The sequence below is a fragment of the Musa acuminata genome, chromosome BXJ2-9, assembly GCF_036884655.1.
Source record: "Musa acuminata AAA Group cultivar baxijiao chromosome BXJ2-9, Cavendish_Baxijiao_AAA, whole genome shotgun sequence".
NCBI lineage: Eukaryota > Viridiplantae > Streptophyta > Magnoliopsida > Zingiberales > Musaceae > Musa > Musa acuminata.
In genome coordinates, this window is record NC_088346.1 from 42799584 (window position 1) to 42821747 (window position 22164).

General features: G+C 39.6%; 1 protein-coding gene and 1 long non-coding RNA gene across 2 annotated transcripts; both read right to left on the reverse strand.

Moving 5' to 3' along the window:
• Positions 1–719: 719 nt before the first annotated feature.
• Positions 720–18988, reverse strand: LOC103998651 (uncharacterized). Its single transcript, XR_672732.3, has 3 exons — positions 18780–18988; positions 18513–18674; positions 720–1303 (listed from the first exon to the last, which is right to left on the reverse strand). It is a non-coding gene; the product is annotated as an uncharacterized LOC103998651 (long non-coding RNA).
• Positions 18989–19803: 815 nt separating this feature from the next.
• LOC103998948 (mitogen-activated protein kinase kinase kinase 18-like) lies at positions 19804–21171 on the reverse strand. Its single transcript, XM_009420579.3, has one exon. The coding sequence runs from the start codon at positions 21076–21078 to the stop codon at positions 19804–19806; it is 1275 nt and encodes a 424-aa protein (XP_009418854.2). The 5' UTR covers positions 21079–21171.
• Positions 21172–22164: the final 993 nt, after the last annotated feature.

Below are 22164 nucleotides of genomic sequence, written 5' to 3' on the forward strand. Positions count from 1 at the left end.
TCAATATTTCTTACTTTGGCTTTCACCCATTTTTTTTTTTTTTATCTTTACAGAATGTTTTCTTTTTTTTACAAATATTTCTTTTTTTTTTTAAAGATGATATATATCTCTTGACCTTCTTCTCATTATGGCCACCTCTAACCAATTATCTCGTTGTAGCCACCTTTGCCTTTCATCGACCTCTTTGTCGTCTTGTACCACCATCTTCGTGTGGCTACTTCCATCCTATCGCCTTCACCCTTATCCATCACAACAAGACTCTTGCCTCTCCTTCGTCTCCGCCATAGCTCTCGTTGTTTGCTTTCTATGCGCCGCAACCAAGCAAGTGGTATACATTGTGAGGGTGTTGCAATCTGCCACTAGCAAAGGCGACCACCACCCCATGAATTAGCACAAAGTAGTACCTCCTCTCATCCTTGCTCTATTAGAGTGATCACTTCGTGTTAGACAACGAACGGTGACACGATCGACAAATAAGGGTGAGCGCAAAGGCATATTCGATGGAGGGCAAGGTCGATGGCGGAGAGGAAGACAACAAACAAGGACACGATCGACAAATAAGGGTGAGCGCAAAGGCATATTCGATGGAAGGCAAGGACGAGAGTGTGGAGGCAGAGGCAACCATGGCAAGATGACAATCCAACAGAGGTCAAGAAAATAATCTCATATTTCAAAAAATAAAAATTACTATGCAATAAATAAACCAAAAGGGAAATAGAAAAAAGTGAATTAATATTGGTGGATCAGAACATAATAGCCCTCGTCCAGCATAATACAGACGTGTATGTCCTGCAAATGAATTATGACTCTGCATCCTTACCGTGATACCCTACCCAACCCTTAAAAAGACATTTAAGAACCGGATGTTGACCGAGAGTTTCCAGTTCTTCGAACTCTGCATCATCCTTACTGGGAACACAATTCACAGCACCATCACACAATCATACCTTGGCTCTTCGAGGAACTACTTGTTGCAACCATTTAGCATCATCCCACCAAGAGGCCACTGTGTAGAAACCGTGGTGAAGCTCATTGGTTCAACAGGAACAACAATTCAGAGAATTGGAAGAACTAAACAGAATACGTCATTTAACTGAACTAGAAATCGACATTTGAGGATGTCAATTACAGTGACCCAAAATATATGGTGTCTCGCGGACCAATGGCTTCATTCCCGAATTCTCCAAACATGTCCTCGTCTAATGCATATCGGCTACCGAAATCAACAGGACTAGAGAATCTGGCATGTTATTATTGCAGGAGCACATGGTCATTGTAGCCCGGACCACCATCATCTTGGTACCTGTAAGTGAGGAATAGTTTGTCAAAGGGATCCAACAAAAGAGCAGTAATATCTGATGTGGCTCGACATCAAAAGCAAAATATTACAATTATAAAAACGATATCAAGCATTGTGCTATTTTTGTTTCACAGTCGGACATTTCCTATACCGTGGTACAACGTAGACAACGAGAATTTACTTCTTAAAACGTTAATTAATAGCCCACTGGTTTGTATGGAAAATCAGACTCGAAGCGTTGCAATCACTAAGTTGGCTTCAAAATGTTGCCATGTTCTTTGGTTGGCACCTCTATCACAACTTTAACAGAACATGACAATCAATCAACTAAAACAATACAATCATCAAAAAGGCTAGTGTGGATATTAGTCTGCGCTCAATGCCAGTGTTGATATATGAAGAGGGTGAAAAAATACTGCATCAGTTGGCACGAGCTAGCATGTGTCCCATGCCAGAAAGGGTTTAGAGTCCAAAATATGACAAGGAAAATATTTATCCTGTGCCAGCCAGCCAGTTCTCAATGGCGGCAAAAGAACCCCAAATAGTTGGGACTTACGGGTTTTTTGTTGTTGTTGTGCCAGCCACTCAATAGAGAGATGTGCCAATTGACATCACTTGGTACTAGGAATATATTAGCACACAGCCATGCCATGAGACAACAATTCTTGGGCTATCATATATTTAGTTCAGATAATGTCCAAAAACTAGTCATTTGAGTAAATCAAGAAGCTAAATTCACCTTAGTGAAGCTCAGTCAGGACCTAATATAACAAGTACAAAGATGTCACAAAATTCAAGTTACCGATTGCTTACTTGCAATGGTAAGCAACAGTCTATAACGAATATAAAGCCATCATTTTAGGTGGTGCCAACAAGCACAGAAGATGCATCCTTGCAAAGTCAACTATGACTACAAACCAGACTACCTCAAAAGTGGTAGCAGCCAACACCTGATAAACTTGTGCACTACAGTACCTCTAACCATAAGAACTACTTTAATCTACTGAATCTCACAGCAACTCCATATTGTTACCTTTGACTATGACACTGAAAAGGCCTACCTGCAATTAAATGACTCCACACAATGTAATAAGACCAATGGAATGAGACCTAAGAGAATTATTAAAAGTAATCTGAATATTAGTGTTTATGAGAATTGAACATGTTTTTCTACAGAATAAAAACTTGTTTAAATTAGTTTAACCATTCCTGTTTCAACCATACAAATTAATCTAACTTGACCTGTAGAAGCCAACTTGACTTCTTCCCTCGAAATAAACATGGTCATAAAAATAGGAACAAAGTAGAGATTAAAAAAGACAAATCTAATGCACGAGACTCCAGTTAATGTGGAATATGAGGAAGGTGTATATATGTGGGATCAAGGGAGGGTGTTTTTAAACTCGAACCCCAATGTCTTGAATAGTAAATGGCCAACTTACTATCACACCAAGGTCTACCCTCCGGCCAACTATTATTGCACAGGGATCTAGGCTCAACCTGATCCCACTAAAAGAGGAAAGATCTCACTCCTCAACTTGATCCCACTAAATAGAGGAAGGTCTTACTCATCTAGGAGAAAGATAAACATAACTAGCAACCTTACTATTGTACCAAGGTCCATCCTTTGACCAAATATTACCAGGGATCTAGACTCAACTTAGAACCCACTAAAAGAGGAAAGGTCTCACTCCTCATCTCACTGAATAGTGGAAAGGTCTCACTCCACTAGGAGAAAGAGATCAGAAAGAGTCAGCATAGGTTTTCTTGGGTTATTAAACATAGTATCAAGTTCAATTATACAAGCTTATGAGAAACAGTAGCGTATTATCACGGACAGGAACCGTGCACCTGCAACACCTTCACTAACCGACCGTTGGTCACTTTTGTTTGCTTGTACATATGTTTGGCATCGTGTTTTGCTTTGTTTTTTTATGTTTTTGCTTGAAAATAATGAGTGGGAATAGTTAGTAGGGATGTAGAGCGATCACTCATCAGAATAGGCAAAATTACCCCAAAATAGCCCAGTTTTCACATGTCATGGCCTATTTTCTATAAGCTATGGTGTGATGTGAAACATCAACCATCTCAGCATCCTAGAACCACCCGAGTGGCATAGGGCTAGATGGAGGTTTGAAGTAGTGTCGAGCATTGATTGGATTCACAAGTTCGCATGTAAAGTCTACGAGGACTTGCCAACACGCCCAATACCCGATGAGCGGTGGTTTGTAAACTTAGGACTTTTCATTTGCCTTCTAAAGTCCTTGTTTTCCTTTTCCACTCTTTTCTCTCTTGCATACCAAGTGTTCTTTGAATTGCTTGTAACGCTACCCTCTTTACAAGACGTCAAGACTTGCCTGCCGCTCGTTTTTTGAACTAATTAATTTGCTCTTTTATAGGTCCTTCAGGACTTGAGTAAGGTTGCAATTAGGCTGATCCTTTATGGATGGATAATGCAAGGGTACCTCACAACTTAGGTAATTACAGCTAAGTTCGTGACATTTGGTATCAAAGGGAGCAAGCAATTCAAGCAAATAATGAAAGTTCACAATCTCGCCATGGTGAAGCACCATGGTGAATCGACCAAGACAAGGCAAGTCGAACAATTGCCCCAAGCAATCATAGATGAGTTGCAAGTGCAAACTCGCTCTCAAGCTATTGGAGTCACTCGAAAGGAGTACGACAGCAAAAATAGTAAGGAGAGGAAGCACAATCTGGCTATTCTTTGCGAGCAGAGGAAGCAATATCTGGAGCACCAATCGAAAAGAGAAGTCATAAGGAGAGGCTTACAACTACTGAAACCGGCCTTGATGTTCTCGAAGCGAGTCTAGAAGAACTCTACCTCGGATAGAGAAGGCTCCATGGGGTAGAGAACTCACAAGAGGTAGAATCTTGGATCGATAAAGTCGAGTCCCGAGTCAGTCGATTGACAGAAGATACCAAAGAATCTATGCAGCACCTACACGATGTCATGGCGAACCTCATGGATAGGATCATGTTGCTCATGAGGGCTCTTAATGTGAGAGGGAACAACACTCGCATTGCTCTACCATAAAACTTAAGGGCACCCAAGTTGCATTATTACGTGGGTGCTAGGGATGCGAAGGAACTCAAGAATTTTCTATTCAATATGGAACAATATTTCCGAGCAACGAGGCCCGATTCTAAAGAAACCAAAGTTTCAAAGGTAATCATATATCTGAATGAGGATGCAAAACTATGGTGGCGAACATAGTAGGAAGAGATCCAACAAGGTCGGTGCCAAATGGATTTATGGGAGGACTTGAAGCAGAAGTTGAGAACTGGGTTCCTACCCCAGAACACTGAGTTCATCACAAGAAGGAAGCTGAGACAACTCAGCCAAAGTACTTCTATTCGAGACTACATAAAGCAATTTTCAGCACAGATGTTAGACATACAAGACATGTCTAAGAAGGACAAGTTTAACTTCCACGATAACCTAAAGCCATGGGCACAACAAGAACTGAATCGAAGGAATGTCATCGATTTCGTCGGGCCAATCACAACTACTGAAAGGCTCATCGACTTTGTTTCCTCAAAGGACTCAAGGAAGAAGAAAATCTTCAGGAAATCGCCCAAATATTCCCAACGAAAGGAGTCAGAAACCGAGCAAAAGAAAAAGAGTTCTCGTAAGGTGTCAAGTTCAAACGGCAATGCCCTAAAACCTGACGAATGCTTCTTATGCAGAGGATCGCACATGGTGAGGGAGCGCCCACAAAAGCAAGAACTCATTGCGCTGATAGTATCAATCCATTCCCCCAGATCGGACAATGGGAACTCCCTAGTTCGAATAGTTCAGAATCCAACAACAACGATAAGGAGTCAAACGGACCTCGGATAGGAGCATTGCATTTGTTGAACATGTTGCGGAGTCAGATGGGAAAGAATGTGAAGACAAAGAACAAAAGCAAGAAGCAACAAGCTAATGTATGTGGACATCAAGCTCAATGGCCGAGCAACTCGTGTCATGGTGGATACGGGCACTACCCGCAACTTCATCATCAATCGTGAAAGCGACTCAAGCTGAACCTAGAGAAGAGCCCAGGTCAGATAAAGGCTATGAACTCGAAGGCCAAGCATATCTCCAAGTTGGCGAAGGGGGGGGGGTCCCAATCAAAATTGGGATGTGAAGCAAAAGCACAAACATGATGGTGTTGCCATTGGACGACTTCCAAGTAATCCTTAGAATGGAGTTCATGCACACGGCCAAGTTGGTCCTAATGTCATTCCTAAACTCCTATGTCTAATGGGAGGCGGCGACCCTTACATGGTTCTTGTTTCTCGAGTAGGAACTAAGGACCCACAACAACTATCGGCATTACAATTGAAGAGAGCGCGAAAAGCACAAATTTGGGATGTGAAGCAAAAGCACAAACATGATGGTGTTGCCATTGGACGACTTCCAAGTAATCCTTAGAATGGAGTTCATGCACACGGCCAAGTTGGTCCTAATGTCATTCCTAAACTCCTATGTCTAATGGGAGGCGACGACCCTTACATGGTTCTTGTTTCTCGAGTAGGAACTAAGGACCCACAACAACTATCGGCATTACAATTGAAGGGAGCGCAAAAATCCAAATTAACTTTGATTATGCATCAATTATCAAGGCTTAAACAAGGTGACGATGAAGAATTAAGTATCTCATCCCGCTCATCACAGACTTATTCGACCAATTGGGCAAGACAAATTACTTCTCCAAACTCAACCTTTAGTCGGGATACTAGTAGGGGTGCATTGTTAAAGGCGACAAAGTAAAGACCACCAATGTAACCAGGTGATAGTAATCATCAACTTAGCAACCATACACCGCAATAGCTAAAGAGCTATGATACATATGGAATGAAAATTGACACCCTCCAATGAATTGAAAAAAGACAGATCGTTCAAGATTAAAGTAAGGAAAACTATTCCAATCACTTTATCAATGAAAAATTGATGAAATAATTAGAACAACACTTTGATTCCCTTAAAATGCCACAAACTACGAAGTTTTATAAGTTGAAAGGAAAAGCAAATTTTTTTTTGGGTTTTGAACACCACAAGTAGAAAAGCTTAATAAGTTCCAAAGTTTATACAAGAACTTAAAAACAAAACACTCACCAATGTTGAAAGGTGATTATACTTCTCAATTGTACAAAGGGAATGAATCCATTAAATACATTAAATGACATTCATATTTCTAATTCATTATTGTAGATCACTCATAAATCTGCTTTGAATTGATTTGAATGATTATTCATGAATAAGCCCACAATTCATAATATGGTCCAATATGGTTGAATGGTCTTTATTCTTCAAAATAGACTAAAAATTCATCCTTCTCTCAAAGCTAGACTTTCTCTTCATGATTTGGACTTATTTGAATCATGTTGATCATTTTTGGCTCTTCTTGCATCCATAGAACCTTGACCGAGTCTTGACCAGCTTGCTCCTTCCAAATGCCTTCCAATAAACAAATTAAGGCTTCTTTCATCATTTTAGCTTTAACTATTGTCATTGGTCCTCCATGAATAGTTAAAGGTCTTTGGCAGAATTATGATCAACTTAATGGTTCATATCACCAGGTATGGAACGTTCAAGTTCTTAATGATGCCTTTCGATTTAACCAACACTCCGACCATATTCTACACTCTCATGAATCAATTGTTCAAAAAGCATTTAGATAAGTTCGTGATCATCTACTTGGATGATATCATTGTTTATAGTCAAATGCTTAAGAAGCATGTTAAGTACATTCGAATAATTTTCAAGATTTCAGGGAGAACACTTTGTTCTTGAAAAGGGAGAAGTGCTACTTTATCTAGACGAAGATTTTATTCTTGAGGCACCGAGTCGACGAAGGATCCATTTGGATAGACAAATCGAAGGTGCGGATTGTGGCAAAGTGGTGAACACCAAAGAATGTACCAAAGCTAAGATCATTCCTTAGTTTCATCAACTATTATCGACGCTTTATTTCTAGATACTCGAAACACGTAGCTCTACTAATAGAGCTGCTAAAGAAGGAGCAACCTTAGCGATGGTCAGACAAATATGAAATAACATTTTAAGACCTAAAGGTTGTTGTGTTAGAAAAACCGATACTCAAATTATCAGACTGTAGAAAGTCTTTCAAAGTCCACACAAATGCTTTGGACTTTATTATCGGAGTACTTAAGCAGGAGGATCACCCAATGGCCTATGAGAACTACAAGCTCAACGAGACAGGGCGATGGTATCCGATGCACGAGAAGGAGATGACAACGTTGGTCCACTATCTACAAGTGTTGCGACACTACCTTCTCGAAACGCGATTTGTGCTAAGGACGAACAATATCGCGTTGAGTTACTTCCAAACTCAGAAGCTCTCTCCAAAGCAAGCACAATGGCAGGACTTCTTAACTGAATTTAATATGGTAATGGAGTACAAGCCCAGAAGAACAAATGTCATAGGTTATACATTGAGCAAGAAAGTGGAGCTGGTGAATGTCGTGCAATTGGAAGGCAAAGGTCAAACAAGTCAGTTATAATCCAACTTTATGTTGGAAAAAGATACGACAAAGAAGAGGATAGAAAACACTATGGAAACAAATAACAAACACAAGATCAAGAATACTTTAGGAAAGGTATTTAGGCTTGAAACGTGTATAAACACTTTCCTAAAAACGATATTTGCACCCTCTTCTCAATAAGATTGCTCTGGGTTTGATGCAAATAGTTTTAGTGGATATGACAAGCCTTTAGAAGATCTGTATTGAGCAAACAATAAAGAATCTTCAGAGAGGAATTAGAGAATGTCTAACTCAATCACTTGGAGAGTAAAGAAGAAGAGCATGAAAGAGTTATATGTGTAATTTACCCCCAAATAGCTATTTATAGATATTTTCTCAAAAGACACAACCTTTGAAAATTAACTATTTTCTTAAAAGACACAACCTTTGAAAATTATAACTATTTTCTCAAAAGACATGACCTTTGAAAATTAACTACCAAAAAATAAAAGAAAACACCTTTTCAAATAATTTGAACAATTTATAACAATCCCCCACTTGTTCAAATTTAAAATTTTCTCCAAGTGATTAAATAGTATTTATGAATAAAGTAATATATCTTTCGATTTGAATATTACCTTAGTGTAAGCATTACAAAGTGAAGTCTCTTTCGATTTGAATACACCAGTGATACCACACACATAAATACAATATTCTTGTATTCCTCATAAAATCTCGCTTAGCCCTAATATGGCCTTGGGCTCATCCAAGTTCATGAACTTTTATGAGAGAAACTCCAACTCTCAATCGAAGCGGCACCACTTCTAAGTTCATATAGGTGAAGTTCTTACAGTATCTTTGTCACTCTTTGAGATACTTGTCCTAACTTGACTGAACTTCATTAAGAGTATAATTAACTCAACCCTCATTCGGTGACAACCAGCACTTTAACATCTTTAGATGGGACTCATAAAATATTTCAAAGTGCTGAACCACTCCACATATCAATGACTTGTTCTTACCCTTTGAACTCTTCATTACTCATTTCATAATGTTGAGTAGGGTTGCTATCATTGGTGGATCTTTTATTCAAGGAGTTTTAGCCCCATCCGTTTTGATGTTGATCTTACAACTTCTCTTGTAAGAGGTTTGGTGAATGGATCAGCCAAATTCTCACTTGTTTTCACAAATGTGAGTGAAATAATCCCATTCTTGATTAATTTCCTCACATAATCATGTCTAAGACTTATATGTCTTGACTTTCCATTATATATTTCACTATATGCACGAGCTAAAGTGGCTTGACTATCACAAAGTATAGAAATTGAATTCACACTCTTAGAAGTCAATGAAATTTCTAATAGAAAGTCCTTCAACCATTCAGCCTCCTTTCCTGCATCTGCTAGAGCAACAAATTCTGATTCCATAGTTGAGTGAGTTATACACGTTTATTTCTTGCTCTTCCAAGAAACAGCGCCACCTCCCAAGGTGAACACCCAACCAGTAGTGGATTTGTTATCTCCAAAACTCGATATCCAACTTGCGTCAGTATATCCTTCTAAAATAGCAGGAAATTTTGAGTATTGTAGGCCATAATCTTTGGTTCGTTTAAGGTACCCAAGAACTCTTTCAATAGCCTTCCAATGCTCTATATTTGGATTGCTAGTAAATCTACTCAATTTACTAACTGCAAATGCTATATCAGGTCTTGTGCACTGCGTTGTATACATAAGACTTCCTATAGCACTTGAATATTCTAATTGAGCCACTGTTCTTCCAACATTCTTGACTAATTTGATACTTGGGTCAAATGGGGTATTTGCATCTTTGATTTTTAAGTGACTGAATTTCTCCAATACTTTCTCTATGTAATGAGTTTGACTCAAAACATATCCCCCACTATTTCTTTTTACCTTGATACCTAGTATAGTATCAACCTGCCCAAGATCTTTCATCTTAAATGTTGAAGATAGAAACCTCTTTGTTTCTACAATACCTTTTATGTAGTTGCTCACTATTAGCATATCATCAACATAAAGGCAAACTATCACCATATAGTCATCACAAGTTTTGAGATAAACACATTTATCTGCAATATTATGAACAAATCCATTAGAAAGAATTATTGCATCAAATTTCTCATGCCATTGTTTTGGAGCCTGCTTTAAATCATACAATGACTTAATAAGTTTACACACTTTATGTTCATTTCCCGGTAGAACAAAACCTTCGGGTTGTTCCATATATACCTCCTCATCGAGGTCTCCATTTAGAAATGCTGTTTTGACATCCATTTGATGAACATAAAGATCAAAAATTGATGCTAAAGCAAAAATAATTCTAATAGATGTGATCCTAGCCACAGGAGCATGTGTTAAAATAATCTATTCCTTCCTTTTGTCGAAATCCTTTAGCAACTAACCTTGCTTTGAACGTTTGGAGAGTACCATTTGTATGATACTTCCTACAAAATATCCATCTACACCTAATAGGTTTTGAGGCAAAAGGTAAATCAACAAGTTCCCAAGTATGGTTTGACATAATAGAATTCATCTCATCATTAATAGCATCTTTCCAAAAAGCAGCATCACGAGAAGCCATAGCTTCTTTAAATGTTTTAGGATCATCTTCCACTTGTAAAACAAGAGGAATTGTTTTTAATACTCTCTCATTAGTTCCTTCTACAAGGTAAAAAGAAATACTTTGAGAATCAATCTTATCTGATCTTAATGTTTTTGCTTTTCGTACACGAGTGCTTCTCCTTAATTCATAAGATTGCTCTCCAACCTCTTGTGAACTTGATTGATGTCCAATCAAAGGAATTTTAGGTTGCTCACCAACCTTTTGAGATTTCTTCACTAGTGACTCTTCACTAGTTGGAGGATGAACATTATTACTAGAAGTCAATAAATGTTCAAAGAACTCCACATCTCGAGATTCTATTATGATATTAGACTCCAAATTGAGAAGTCTATATGCTTTGCTATTTGAAGCATAGCCTATAAATGCACATTTGATTCCTCTAGGTCCCAATTTTGTCCTTTGAGGATCATTATTTTTACAATATGCAAGACACCCCCACACTTTAAAATAACCAATGTTAGGTCGTCTTCCTTTTCATAACTCATATGGAGAGATCTTATTCTTTTTAGAGGGAATTCTATTTAAGATATGACATGCAGCCAATAAAGCTTCTCCCCACAAATTATAAGATAGTTTAGCATGCAACAACATAGCATTAATCATCTCTAGATAAGTTCTATTTTTTCTTTCTGCTAATCCATTTTGCTCAGGTGTTCTAGGTGCTGAACATTCATGAATTATGCCATGTTGTTCACAAAACAAGTTAAATTCATTAGGAAAGTATTCTCCTCCTCTATCACTTCTTAAAGCTTTAATTTTCTTCCCCAATTGATTTTCAACTTCTGCTTTATATGCCTTAAAAGCATTAAAAGCATCATTTTTATGTTTCAATAAGTACACATATGTGAATCTAGACATATCTATAAAAGTAATAAAATATCTATTACCTCCTCTCGTTAATATGCCATTTAATTCACATATATCAGAATGTATTAAATCTAACAAATTAGTATATCTTTCAACACTTTTGAAGGGTTTCTTAATCATCTTTGATTTAACACAAATTTCACATTTATTAAGATCATCAAAATGACAATTTATTAAGCCACACTTAACCATTCTTCTAATCATGCTAATTCCAATATGTGCTAATCTATCATGCCATAATGAATAAGAATCAACAATATAAATAGAAGCAACATCTTTATTAACTTTAGAATCATTGTCAACAATAGATAGTTTGACCATTCCCTCAGCGGAATAGCCTTTTCCAACAAAAGTTCCATTACGGGATAGAATTAACTTCCCGGATTCAAAAACAGATTTAATTCCAGGTTTGCTAAGGAGATTCCCACTCACTAAATTTCTACTCATATCCGGTACATGAAGAACATTAGTAAGAGTGACCTTCTTACCTGAAGTGAAAGTGAGTTCCACATTTCCTTTACCAATCACCTTAGAACGAACTTCATTTCCCATTTGAATCTCTTGCCCTTCTGTGACTTCCTTGTAAGTCTTGAAGAGTCCCTTATCATAGTAAACATGGACGGTAGCACAAGTATCGTACCACCAACCAGAAACCTTGCCAAATATGGCATTCACTTCGCTCACCGTAGCGATTATATTATCATCTCCCTCAACGGAGTTGACTCTTGGTTTCTGGTCTTTTTTAAATCTGCAATCCCTAGCAAAATGACCAGGTTTTCCATAAACAAAACAGCCTCCACTTTGTGGCTTCTTAAATTTTCTTTGATCCCTTTTAGGGCCAAAATGATTCTCCTTGTTTTGTTTGCTTTTGTTGGAATTCTTAGGCTGATTCACAACATTTGCTTTTATATTGCAAAAAGAGTTCTCACTCTTATCTCTCATCCTCGATTCCTCCTCGATCCGAATATGTTTTTGAATTTGCTCCAAAGTGATATCCTTGGAGTCATGCAAAATCTTCTTCCTATACCCTTTCCAAGATGAAGGCAACTTGGCTATTACAGCCCCTACTTGAAAAGGTTCAGGAAGTTCAATTTTTTTAGCCTTCAATTGATTAACAATGACCTGCAACTCATGTACTTGTGCCAAGATTGGCTTGCCATCCACAAACTTGTAATCAAAATATTTAGAAATTAAAAATTTCTTTGTACCTTCTTCCTCGGCATGATATTTGAATTCCAAAGCATTCCAAATTGCTTTTGCAGATGGTTCCACCGTATAAAGATCATAAAGCCGGTCCGAAAGAGCATTGAGAATGTGTCCTCTACACATGACTTCATCTTCATTTCTTTTCTTTTGTTCAGCCTTGATTTCATCGGTGTCATCGTCGGTTGGATCAGGAATTGGTTGAAGATTTGGATCAAGCACATAGAAGATCTTCAAAGCAGTCAACATGAACTTCATCTTGTCTTGCCAACGAGTAAAATTCGTTCCATCAAAACGATCCAAACGAACAAAATCTTGATTCAATAATTTGATGGTATTTGTAGCCTCCATAGTGGATTTGTATAAACTCACAAGATATCATTTTTAGATTGTTGGAAAAAGATACGACAAAGAAGAGGATAGAAAACACTATGGAAACAAATAACAAACACAAGATCAAGAATACTTTAGGAAAGGTATTTAGGCTTGAAACGTGTATAAACACTTTCCTAAAAACGATATTTGCACCCTCTTCTCAATAAGATTGCTCTGGGTTTGATGCAAATAGTTTTAGTAGATATTACAAGCCTTTAGAAGATATGTATTAAGCAAACAATAAAGAATCTTTAGAGAGGAATTAGAGAATGTCTAACTCAATCACTTGGAGAGTAAAGAAGAAAAGCATGAAAGAGTTATATGTGTAATTTACCCCCAAATAGCTATTTATAGATATTTTCTCAAAAGACACAACTTTTGAAAATTAACTATTTTCTTAAAAGACATAACCTTTGAAAATTATAACTATTTTCTCAAAAGACATGACCTTTGAAAATTAACTACCAAAAAATAAAAGAAAACACCTTTTCAAATAATTTGAACAATTTATAACACTTTATTTCCAGGATCAAGGATGTACTGTGCAATGATCCCCAGGCAATAACTCAGATGCAGCTAATTAAAGAAGGCAAGGCATAATGATTTTGAGTTGAGGAGGGAATCGTCTACACCAAAGGGAATGAGTCTATGTTCTTCGAGCGGATAATTTGAATCATAAACTCTTGAGAGAGTGTCACGATTCCCCTCGGGTAGGACATCCAGCTATTTATCGAACTTTGGCTCTCGTGGAGAAAGCCTTCTATTGGCCAAAGATGCGGACTGATATATAGGAATATGTTCGGACTTGCCTTACTCGCCAATAAGATAAGGTAAAGCAATGGAAGCCGATGGGACTTTTGAAGTCATTGCTCATACTGAAAAGGTCATGAGAGAGCATTTCCTTGAACCTCATATCAAGCTTGCCAGCATCAGGGGACTTGGATCGATACTCGTGGTGGTTAATTGGTTCTCAAAGTATGCGACATTCATTACTACACCTCTACATTACTCTGCGGAGGAGGTAACTAAGCTAATGATGAAGAATGTGGTGAAGTATTTAAGAGTTCTGCACAATATCATCAGCGACTGAGACACATGATTCTTGTGCAATTATAGACCAAGTTGTTCAAATTGCTGGGATCCAAGTTATACTTTTTCACAAGTGTCCACCCCAAGACGGAAGGCCAAACTAAAAAGATAAATTTGCTTCTTGAGCAATATCTTCAGCATCATGTAACTGCCAACAAATGAGATTGGATGAACTTGTTGGACATAGCCCATATCTCCTACAATTTATAGTGAAGCTTTGCATCCAACAAGAGCCCATTCGAGATCATTACCGGACAACAACCATCAACTTGTCACACCTTGTTATACCGAAAGTAGCCCGTCAACATATCACTTTACAAAAGAATGACATCGAAACGTAGGTATTACCCTAGCATACTTAAAGAAGGCGACCACAAGAGATCAAAGTTGACGACTTGGTGTTGGTGAAGCTCCAACCAGCATCACTCCAGTTCTTTATGCATAAAAATGTACAAGGGACTAGTGCGCAAGTATGAAAGGCCCTTCCCAATTATTAACAAGTTAGACAATGTCCCCTATAAGTTGCAACTATCAACGTGACTCAAAACTCACAATATCTTCCATGCAAGCAACTTGAAAGCCTATCATTCAAATCCGTAATATACTTTATAGCATGTTTCAACTCGGCTAGCCCCTATTAGAGTCTCTTACGAAAAGCGAATTGAAGCCATTTTAGCATATCATAAAACGAAGTTACCCAACGGAGTAGTGTAGATTAAGAACTTGGTGAAATGACAAAAACTTCCCTGAACAAAATTTAGTTGGGAGCCTGAAGATGCCCTGCGTCATAAAGAAGCAATCATCAAAGCCTACCAGCAAGTATCAACGAGGGCATCGATAGTTTAAGTGGGGGAGAATGTCGCGGACAGTCGTCATGCACCAGCAACAACTTCATCAACGGACCGCTCGTCGCTTTCGTTTGCTTATACATATGTTTAGTAGTGTGTTGCTTTGTTTTGTGTGTTTTTGCTTGAAAATTGAGTGGGAATAGTTTGTAGGGTTGCAGAGTAACCGCTCACCATAATGGGCAAAACTACCCAAAATGGCCCAGCTTTCACGTGTCATGACCTATTTTCTGTAGGCTATAATGCGATGCAAAATGTCCATCTCAGCACCCTAGAACCACCCGAGTAGCACAGGGTTGGATGGGGGTTTGAGATAGTGTTGGGCATTGATTGGATTCACAATTTCGCACGTAAAGCCTACAGGGACTTGCAAACGCGCCCAACAACTGATGAGCAATCATTTGTAGACTTGCAAACGCGTCCTTATTTTCTTCTTCCTCTCTTTTCTCTCTTATACACCAAGTATTTGTTGAATTACTTATAAAGTTGCCCTCTTTATGAGACGATGAGACTTGTTTGTCTCTCGTTTTTTGAACTAATCAATTTGTTCTTTTACAGTTCCTTCAAGACCTGAGCGAGGTTGCAATTAGGTTCACCTTTTGCAAATGAATAATGCAAGGGTGCGTCACGACTTAGATGATTCCAATTAAGTTCATAATAGTACGTAAGATATAAAAGAAACAATAAAAAGAGAAGTTATTCTTGCCCATTTTTCCTAGTAGTATGTTAAGAAATGTCAACCAATTCCAATGATTTCTTGTTGTCTCTTGCATTTGAAATTCATTTATTTTCATATAGGTGCATGACACTCTCTTTAGAGGTTTAACCAAAGTACAACATAGTTATAAGGTTGGAGAATCTCTTTTGCTTATATGGCAAGCCATGTTTTATTGTTTTCCTTTATCTTCAATGCCTCTTTCATACTATATATGGTTGTCGAAACCCCACATAAGGAGTGGATGAATAAGGATGGCAGAAGATAAATTAGATGGTAGTTTTTCATCCGAGTCTTTGGCATTCTTCACTTGGATCTCATTGCTTGAGTTGGTAATCTCACCAACCATAAGTGAGCACATTACAAAAATTCCACGAATGTGATTCCTAACAAGCAACATGGACAACTACATATCGAATAATGGATGATTCAAGCATTCTTTTATTTTCAATGTCATCATGGTTCATGGGGTCAGCCAATCCTAGTCTGAAGTCAATTTTGATGGTTCAACAAGTTATTAGCAAGCTAAGTGGATTTTAATTGATTTCTTCTAATTTTGATGGATTTCCAATCATTTGGAGGAAACAAAAAAAAAAAGGCTCTTAGCAACCAATCTGATTTGTCGAACAAACAAATTGCTCTTGGCAGACCCTAAACAAATTGCTCATGGCAACCAATTTGTTGAACAAGCAACCATGCATGAACCCTTTTAACCACCATTAAATGTCATCAGATACCATTTCCAACAATGTGAACCCTCTTTTATATGGTCAAATTACCTTGCCAACATCATCCCTCCAATTAGCTAAAAGGATATATAAAATTATTAACAAAGATTTTGCTAATTGTGTGCACATTTAACAAATTGTGAAGCCGACCATGAACCTAACCAATGTCAATGACTTGATAGTCTTTCAAACTACACTACGACTAATTCTTTTCTAATATTATGCAAATTGTTTCATAACGTTCATGATACCTGATGTCATGTTTAGAAATTTTATGATTCTCAAAGCAGTCATAACATGTGGAATCAGATCCTTGCAATTTTGTAGCAATATGCCATGAATCTCTCGTACCAGGATAAACAAAAAATGGAATCTGATTATTGCATTTTCTAGGGATATATCCTGATGCTCTCAAGTGGGGCACCACCTTGAACATTTTGAGTTTAGGTTTCCTACAGAAAAACTATACCCTTGGACAGACAACAACCAACAATAGTGCAATACCTTCATATGCTTCGAAGGATCCAAACGGATTGAGAAAGAGCTACCCAGTAAGACAATACTCAAAAACACAAATAAAGAAATTTTTAGGAAAAAGTATTCTTTAGGAAGACTTCCCTTGCAAATTGTAGTCATCCAATCCTTTATGTCAATGGCTGCACAGATATGATATGAAAAGTCGCATGTCTATATTGAAATGTGTATTTCTGGTAAACTTGAAACGGCATTTTTTATTGAACAAGGATTAACAATTATGATCATGAATACAGAATACAAATATTCTTAATTAAAATCTATACTGTATGATTCTATATTATTACTACTATCAAAAAAATTATTTTTCATTAAAAAACTCGACAATCAACAAAACTTTCACAATTTGGGGACATCACTAAAATACATAAAGTTATCATCGACAAATATCCAAATGCAAATGATTATTATGGTTGTTGTAGTAGGATTGTTCCAAACAAATTTGACATGCAACCATCTTACGACTTAAAAATGAAGAAGAGTTTGGTATATAACCAAGTGGTCTTTGTTCCTAACTTTCTTTCATATCCAGACTCTGTGATTCCTCGTGCTTTTTCATTAGCAAGGTTCTTCTATATCAATTAATCTGTCCATTGGAGAATAATTCTCTCTAGTGACCTTAGGACTTCCCAAGAGCTAATATGATGGCATGATTTCCATCCAAAAGAATCTTTACCAAACATATGAAAAAAGGAGGACTTAGAAAAAAGTCGAAGTACTTTCCACACTTCGCTTTTCTTCTGAACGCTCAACATAAGTCATTGTAACCATAAGTACATTGAAATGATCTAAAGTTGTAAGCATTATAATTTTTTTTATGTCACACTCAAAGTCTCTAACATCACACTTCAGATTGAACCTACTACCTAGAACAAGTTACAGTTCACACTGACCTCGCCCAGTATCATTCCCAACATATTGGCTAGATTTTATTGGCTCATAGCAAAAATAACCTCACTCCAGCTAACAAAACATGGACGGAAATACCAATCTTGAACTGCAAATTCGGGTATATGTTTGAACTTCGCATCATTATTCTGTTCCAGTGAACGAACCTATACCAATGGCCACAAGATATGAGGACCTCCAAATAGGACGCAAAAACAATATGTGCATTGATGCAATATTCAACCGAAATAATACTACACTATTGAAAAGTAACATTTGCCAGCCAACATATTTGTCAACTTGGATAGGAAGAAAAGCATAACTTTTTTTCGGATCAGCAAGTTAGAAGGTAGGGCAGATGTAATCATGTTCTTCCTCCTCTACGTCTGCGTGCTACATAGTCACCTCTGTCAGGGTAGTAGTCACCAGTCTCTTCCAACCAAGAAGCAAGTGGGCTTCCATGAATAGTTCCAACACTACGATATCTGGTTTCCATGTCCACCAACAGTTCATTCTCTCTTTCCCACAAGTCCTTACCCCTCGCCGGAATCAATCGCCCAGACCAAGTATTATGCCACAGGAAGGAAAATACCACCAAAAGCAAAGGAAAGATGAAAAGGAGGGCACCTCTCTCTCTCTCTCTCTCTCTCTCTCTCTCTCTCTCTCTCTCTCTCTCTCTCTCTCTCTCTCTCCTTGTTCTTTGCTTACCCACCCTTAGCAAAACAACATGACAAGATCAAGAACCCTAACACCAAGAATCTTGAAAAGAGACAAAGGCGAAGAAGAAGAAGAAGGAGAAGACGAAGAGAAATGATAAGCATCAGTGCACGGACCTTTTTCTCCTCGCATGTCTCCTTCTCGTAGGGGAAGGAAAGATCCCGATGGCTGGCATCAGAGGCCGCATTCCGGAAGGAGACGGAGAGAGCAGGAAGAAACCCTGGTAAGCCCGTCCCTCCTCTTTCTTAGGCTTCTGACTCCGCCTTGGGCTCGCAACTCTGATGCGTGACACAGAGAGAGAGAGATGGAGAGGGCGTAAGGGAGGATGAGCAAAATAAATACACAGAGAGAGGAGGGGGCAAAGAAAGAGTGTCAGCTGTTACTGCTGCTTTCGAGCCTGTCTCCTCTATTCCTTTTTCTTGTTCTTTTCTCCGCCTTTGTCTTTCTCTCCCTCTCTCTCCCTCTCTCTCTGCTCGCTTTTTCTTTTATGTTCTCAAGAAAGGCGAATGCAGAAGGGAGAAGAGAGAGAACGAGAGAGTCGGGAATGCCACCGAGGCGGAGAGAGACGACTGTGCGTGCGTGAGGAAGAGGGGAGAGAGATAGAGAGAGGAAAAGAGGGGGGACGGGGGGGGGGGTTGAAGGATTTTCGAACAGGGAGAACGACGCGCGTGACGCGTGCACCGGGCTGATGCGCTGGCGCTCGCGTGTCATCCAAAGCATCACCCGGATCCTCTTCTCGGCTGACATGGCGGGACCCGAAGATTGTCCCCTCAAATCACGTCGCCCGTAAACTTTCATCGGGTGACTCAGTCGAACCACGCAATCAGCATCTTTTGTGCGTTTGGCGTTGGCGAACACTTTCTAAGAGAAAGAAAGGTCAAGAGACATGGATGGGAAGGTGACTATGGACGGGGGCTAGAGAGGGAAAAGCTTCAGAGAAGGAAAGGTTAGGAGACATGGATGGAGTAGCAGCAGTGACCATGCATGCCCTAGCTAGCTAGGGGTTGGACACTGAGCGCTCTGCCCCTGCTGCTTTGTCTACTAAAGGATGGCATGGCAGCAGTGGAAGACACAGTCATACTCAGCATGGAGGGTACAGAGTTAATAGTCTTATACAGCTTGTGCTCTGCTAATACCTTGCCTCTGGTACTTCGTTGCTGTAGCAACAGCAACTCTGTAGGACCTCTGCCTGTCTCCTCCACAGTCGAATCTGAATTGCCTAACAAATTGGATCAGCTGCCTGTACCACCTTGGAGCTCAAGGCCTGGATCACCAATTACCATTGCAACTCCATTTGCGTGTGCTGCTCCATCATCATGTACCTTCAACCATGTTACTGACATATCTCACTGCATATCTCTATTGACCTTGAGCTGAGTCAAACAGGTCACCTTTCTAAAGGAAAAGCTAAAAGACCAATCGATGCAGCAAATTAGCAGAAAAACAAATATTATTATCGACCTCAACAGCAGGTGTACAGATCTGTCTCTCCCCAGTCATTTGATTCACAATTACTACATCATCTAATTCATCAGTGTAGTCTGGAACACCATATCCAACAGAATCAGAGAAGCGATCTGCTGCTGAACTGATGTAATCAGTATTGCTGTGACGGATTGGTTCATCGGCAGCATCTGCTGTAGCGACTGTAGGTTCCTCCTCACTCATCCTTACCGTGATCCAGTTGTCATCGCATGTCCAATTGGCCGCCGGAAAGCCGCCGCTGATCAGCTGTCGGATCCTCTCCTCTGGGCTGTCGAATTGCCGGTCCATCTCCACCTCTTCCTCTTCATCTGCTACGGAGTCCCATAAGCTCTGCTCCAGTGTGCTCCTTGGAGAGACCTTTACCTGACTCGGATCGCTTTCCGTGAAGCGGTTCGGTGGACTCCGCTTCGCCAGGAACGGGTGCTGCAGTAACTGATCCGCCGTCCACCGCTCTCTCGCGTCCCTCCTCAAACACTTGTCGAGGAAGTCCTTGGCCTCCTCCGACAACCACCCTGGGCACTTCGGGACGTCCGTCGTGAAGCCGATGCGGTGCAAGGCGGCGGCCGGGACGTCGACGTCGGGCCAGGGAGGCAGCCCGCTGGCCATTTCGACGACCGTGCACCCGAGCGCCCATATGTCGGCCGGCGCCCCCTGCTCCTCTCCGCGCGCCACCTCCGGCGCCATGAACATCGGCGTGCCCGCGATAGGCCGCACCGTACCGTCGTCCCCAGTGGTCGGCCGTGCACACCCGAGGTCCGCGACCTTGGCGCGCCCGTCCGGCCATATCAGGACGTTCCTGCTCTTGACGTCGCAATGCGCGATGGACTTGGCGTGGAGGTAAGCAAGGCCGCGGAGTATGTCGCCGGTGTAGGACCGGATCACGCCCTCTTCCAGGCGGTCGCCGTGCTTCACTATGCATTCAGAGAGCGAACCAAGCGGCGCGTATTCCAAGAACAGGTTGTAGGAGAGCTGGCCGCCCGAGGATTCGGCGGTGACGTCGAAGCCGAGGCAGGACACGATGTTGGGGTGGTGGAGAGAGGAGAGGATACCTTGCTCCCTTTGCAGCGAAGCGTGGAGGGAGAGGACTGCGGACTTGACGGCGAATAGGTAGCCAGAGGGGAAGGCGGTCGCCAGGAAGACGGTAGCGGTGGAGCCGCGGCCGATGGTCCTGCCGCGGCACCACTGGCTAATGGCCATTGGCTATCCTGGAGAAGAAGAAGATTGCCTTGAACCTTCACCGAACTGCGGAAGGAGGAGTTGGGGATCTCAACAAAGAGCAGAGCCTTTTATACTGCCATGCGAAGGCGGAGAAGGGGAAAGAGAGGGTTGACTTCTGGACTTTGGTACCGATGTTCGACAGAAAGCAAGAGTCAACGCAAATATAACAAGGAGTCAAACTTTTATGAAATTAAAATTGTGTAATTAATCGAGACATGTCCATTGCATTTTCAAGCACAAGTCCAAACAAGCACAGGGATGCTAATTCGGAGTGGTGTTGAGGTCAGATAGCATTGTCGATTAGGTTCGGAGTTGATGAGATGGTTGACTTGGAATACCACTCGAGCTAGAATTGACTTGTGGCCACTCCGGATGCCTCAAAAAGTCAACCCCGGATGTGTATGGATGTTAGGTGAGAGCACAACCGTTGCACCAAAAGAAAGGCTCTATAACTTTAGTGGACTTCTTATTTACTAGAATTATTATTTTTTAATGCAATATTCATCTTCTAATCAAAGCAATTCATGTCAACTTCTTAAATTATTCAAAACCTTGAATTTATTATTAAAGATCATGATCTTTATTTGCTAAACGGATCGATATATTCAAACATGTATATGTATTTTCTTACGATATAAAACTTTTTTCAGTGTTGAAAGATCTCACACCCCCAAATTAAAAAATTAAGTCGTGTTTCAATTAAGATATATAAGAGAATAATATGTGAAAAAATAAAGTAAAAGATTTGAAGAAACCAAAGGCATGAATCATTATCTTATATGCTCTTGAAGAATAGAAACAATGATCTATAATAAAAATAAAACAGATATAAGTTAAAAATATAAAAGAATGGTAAAAATGAAGTTTAAAATTATAAGTTTAAAACATGTGGAGTCATGTGAAGAGCAAACTCCAAATTACATGATGAAAGTATTTAAATTAAATAAACATTTTTTATTTTAAAATTCTAACAAAGAAAATTTAAAATTGAACATGAAAACAAACTCAAAAGTCATGGTTAGGCAACTTATTAGCCATGTCAGTGAGGGCAGAGAACACAAAGAA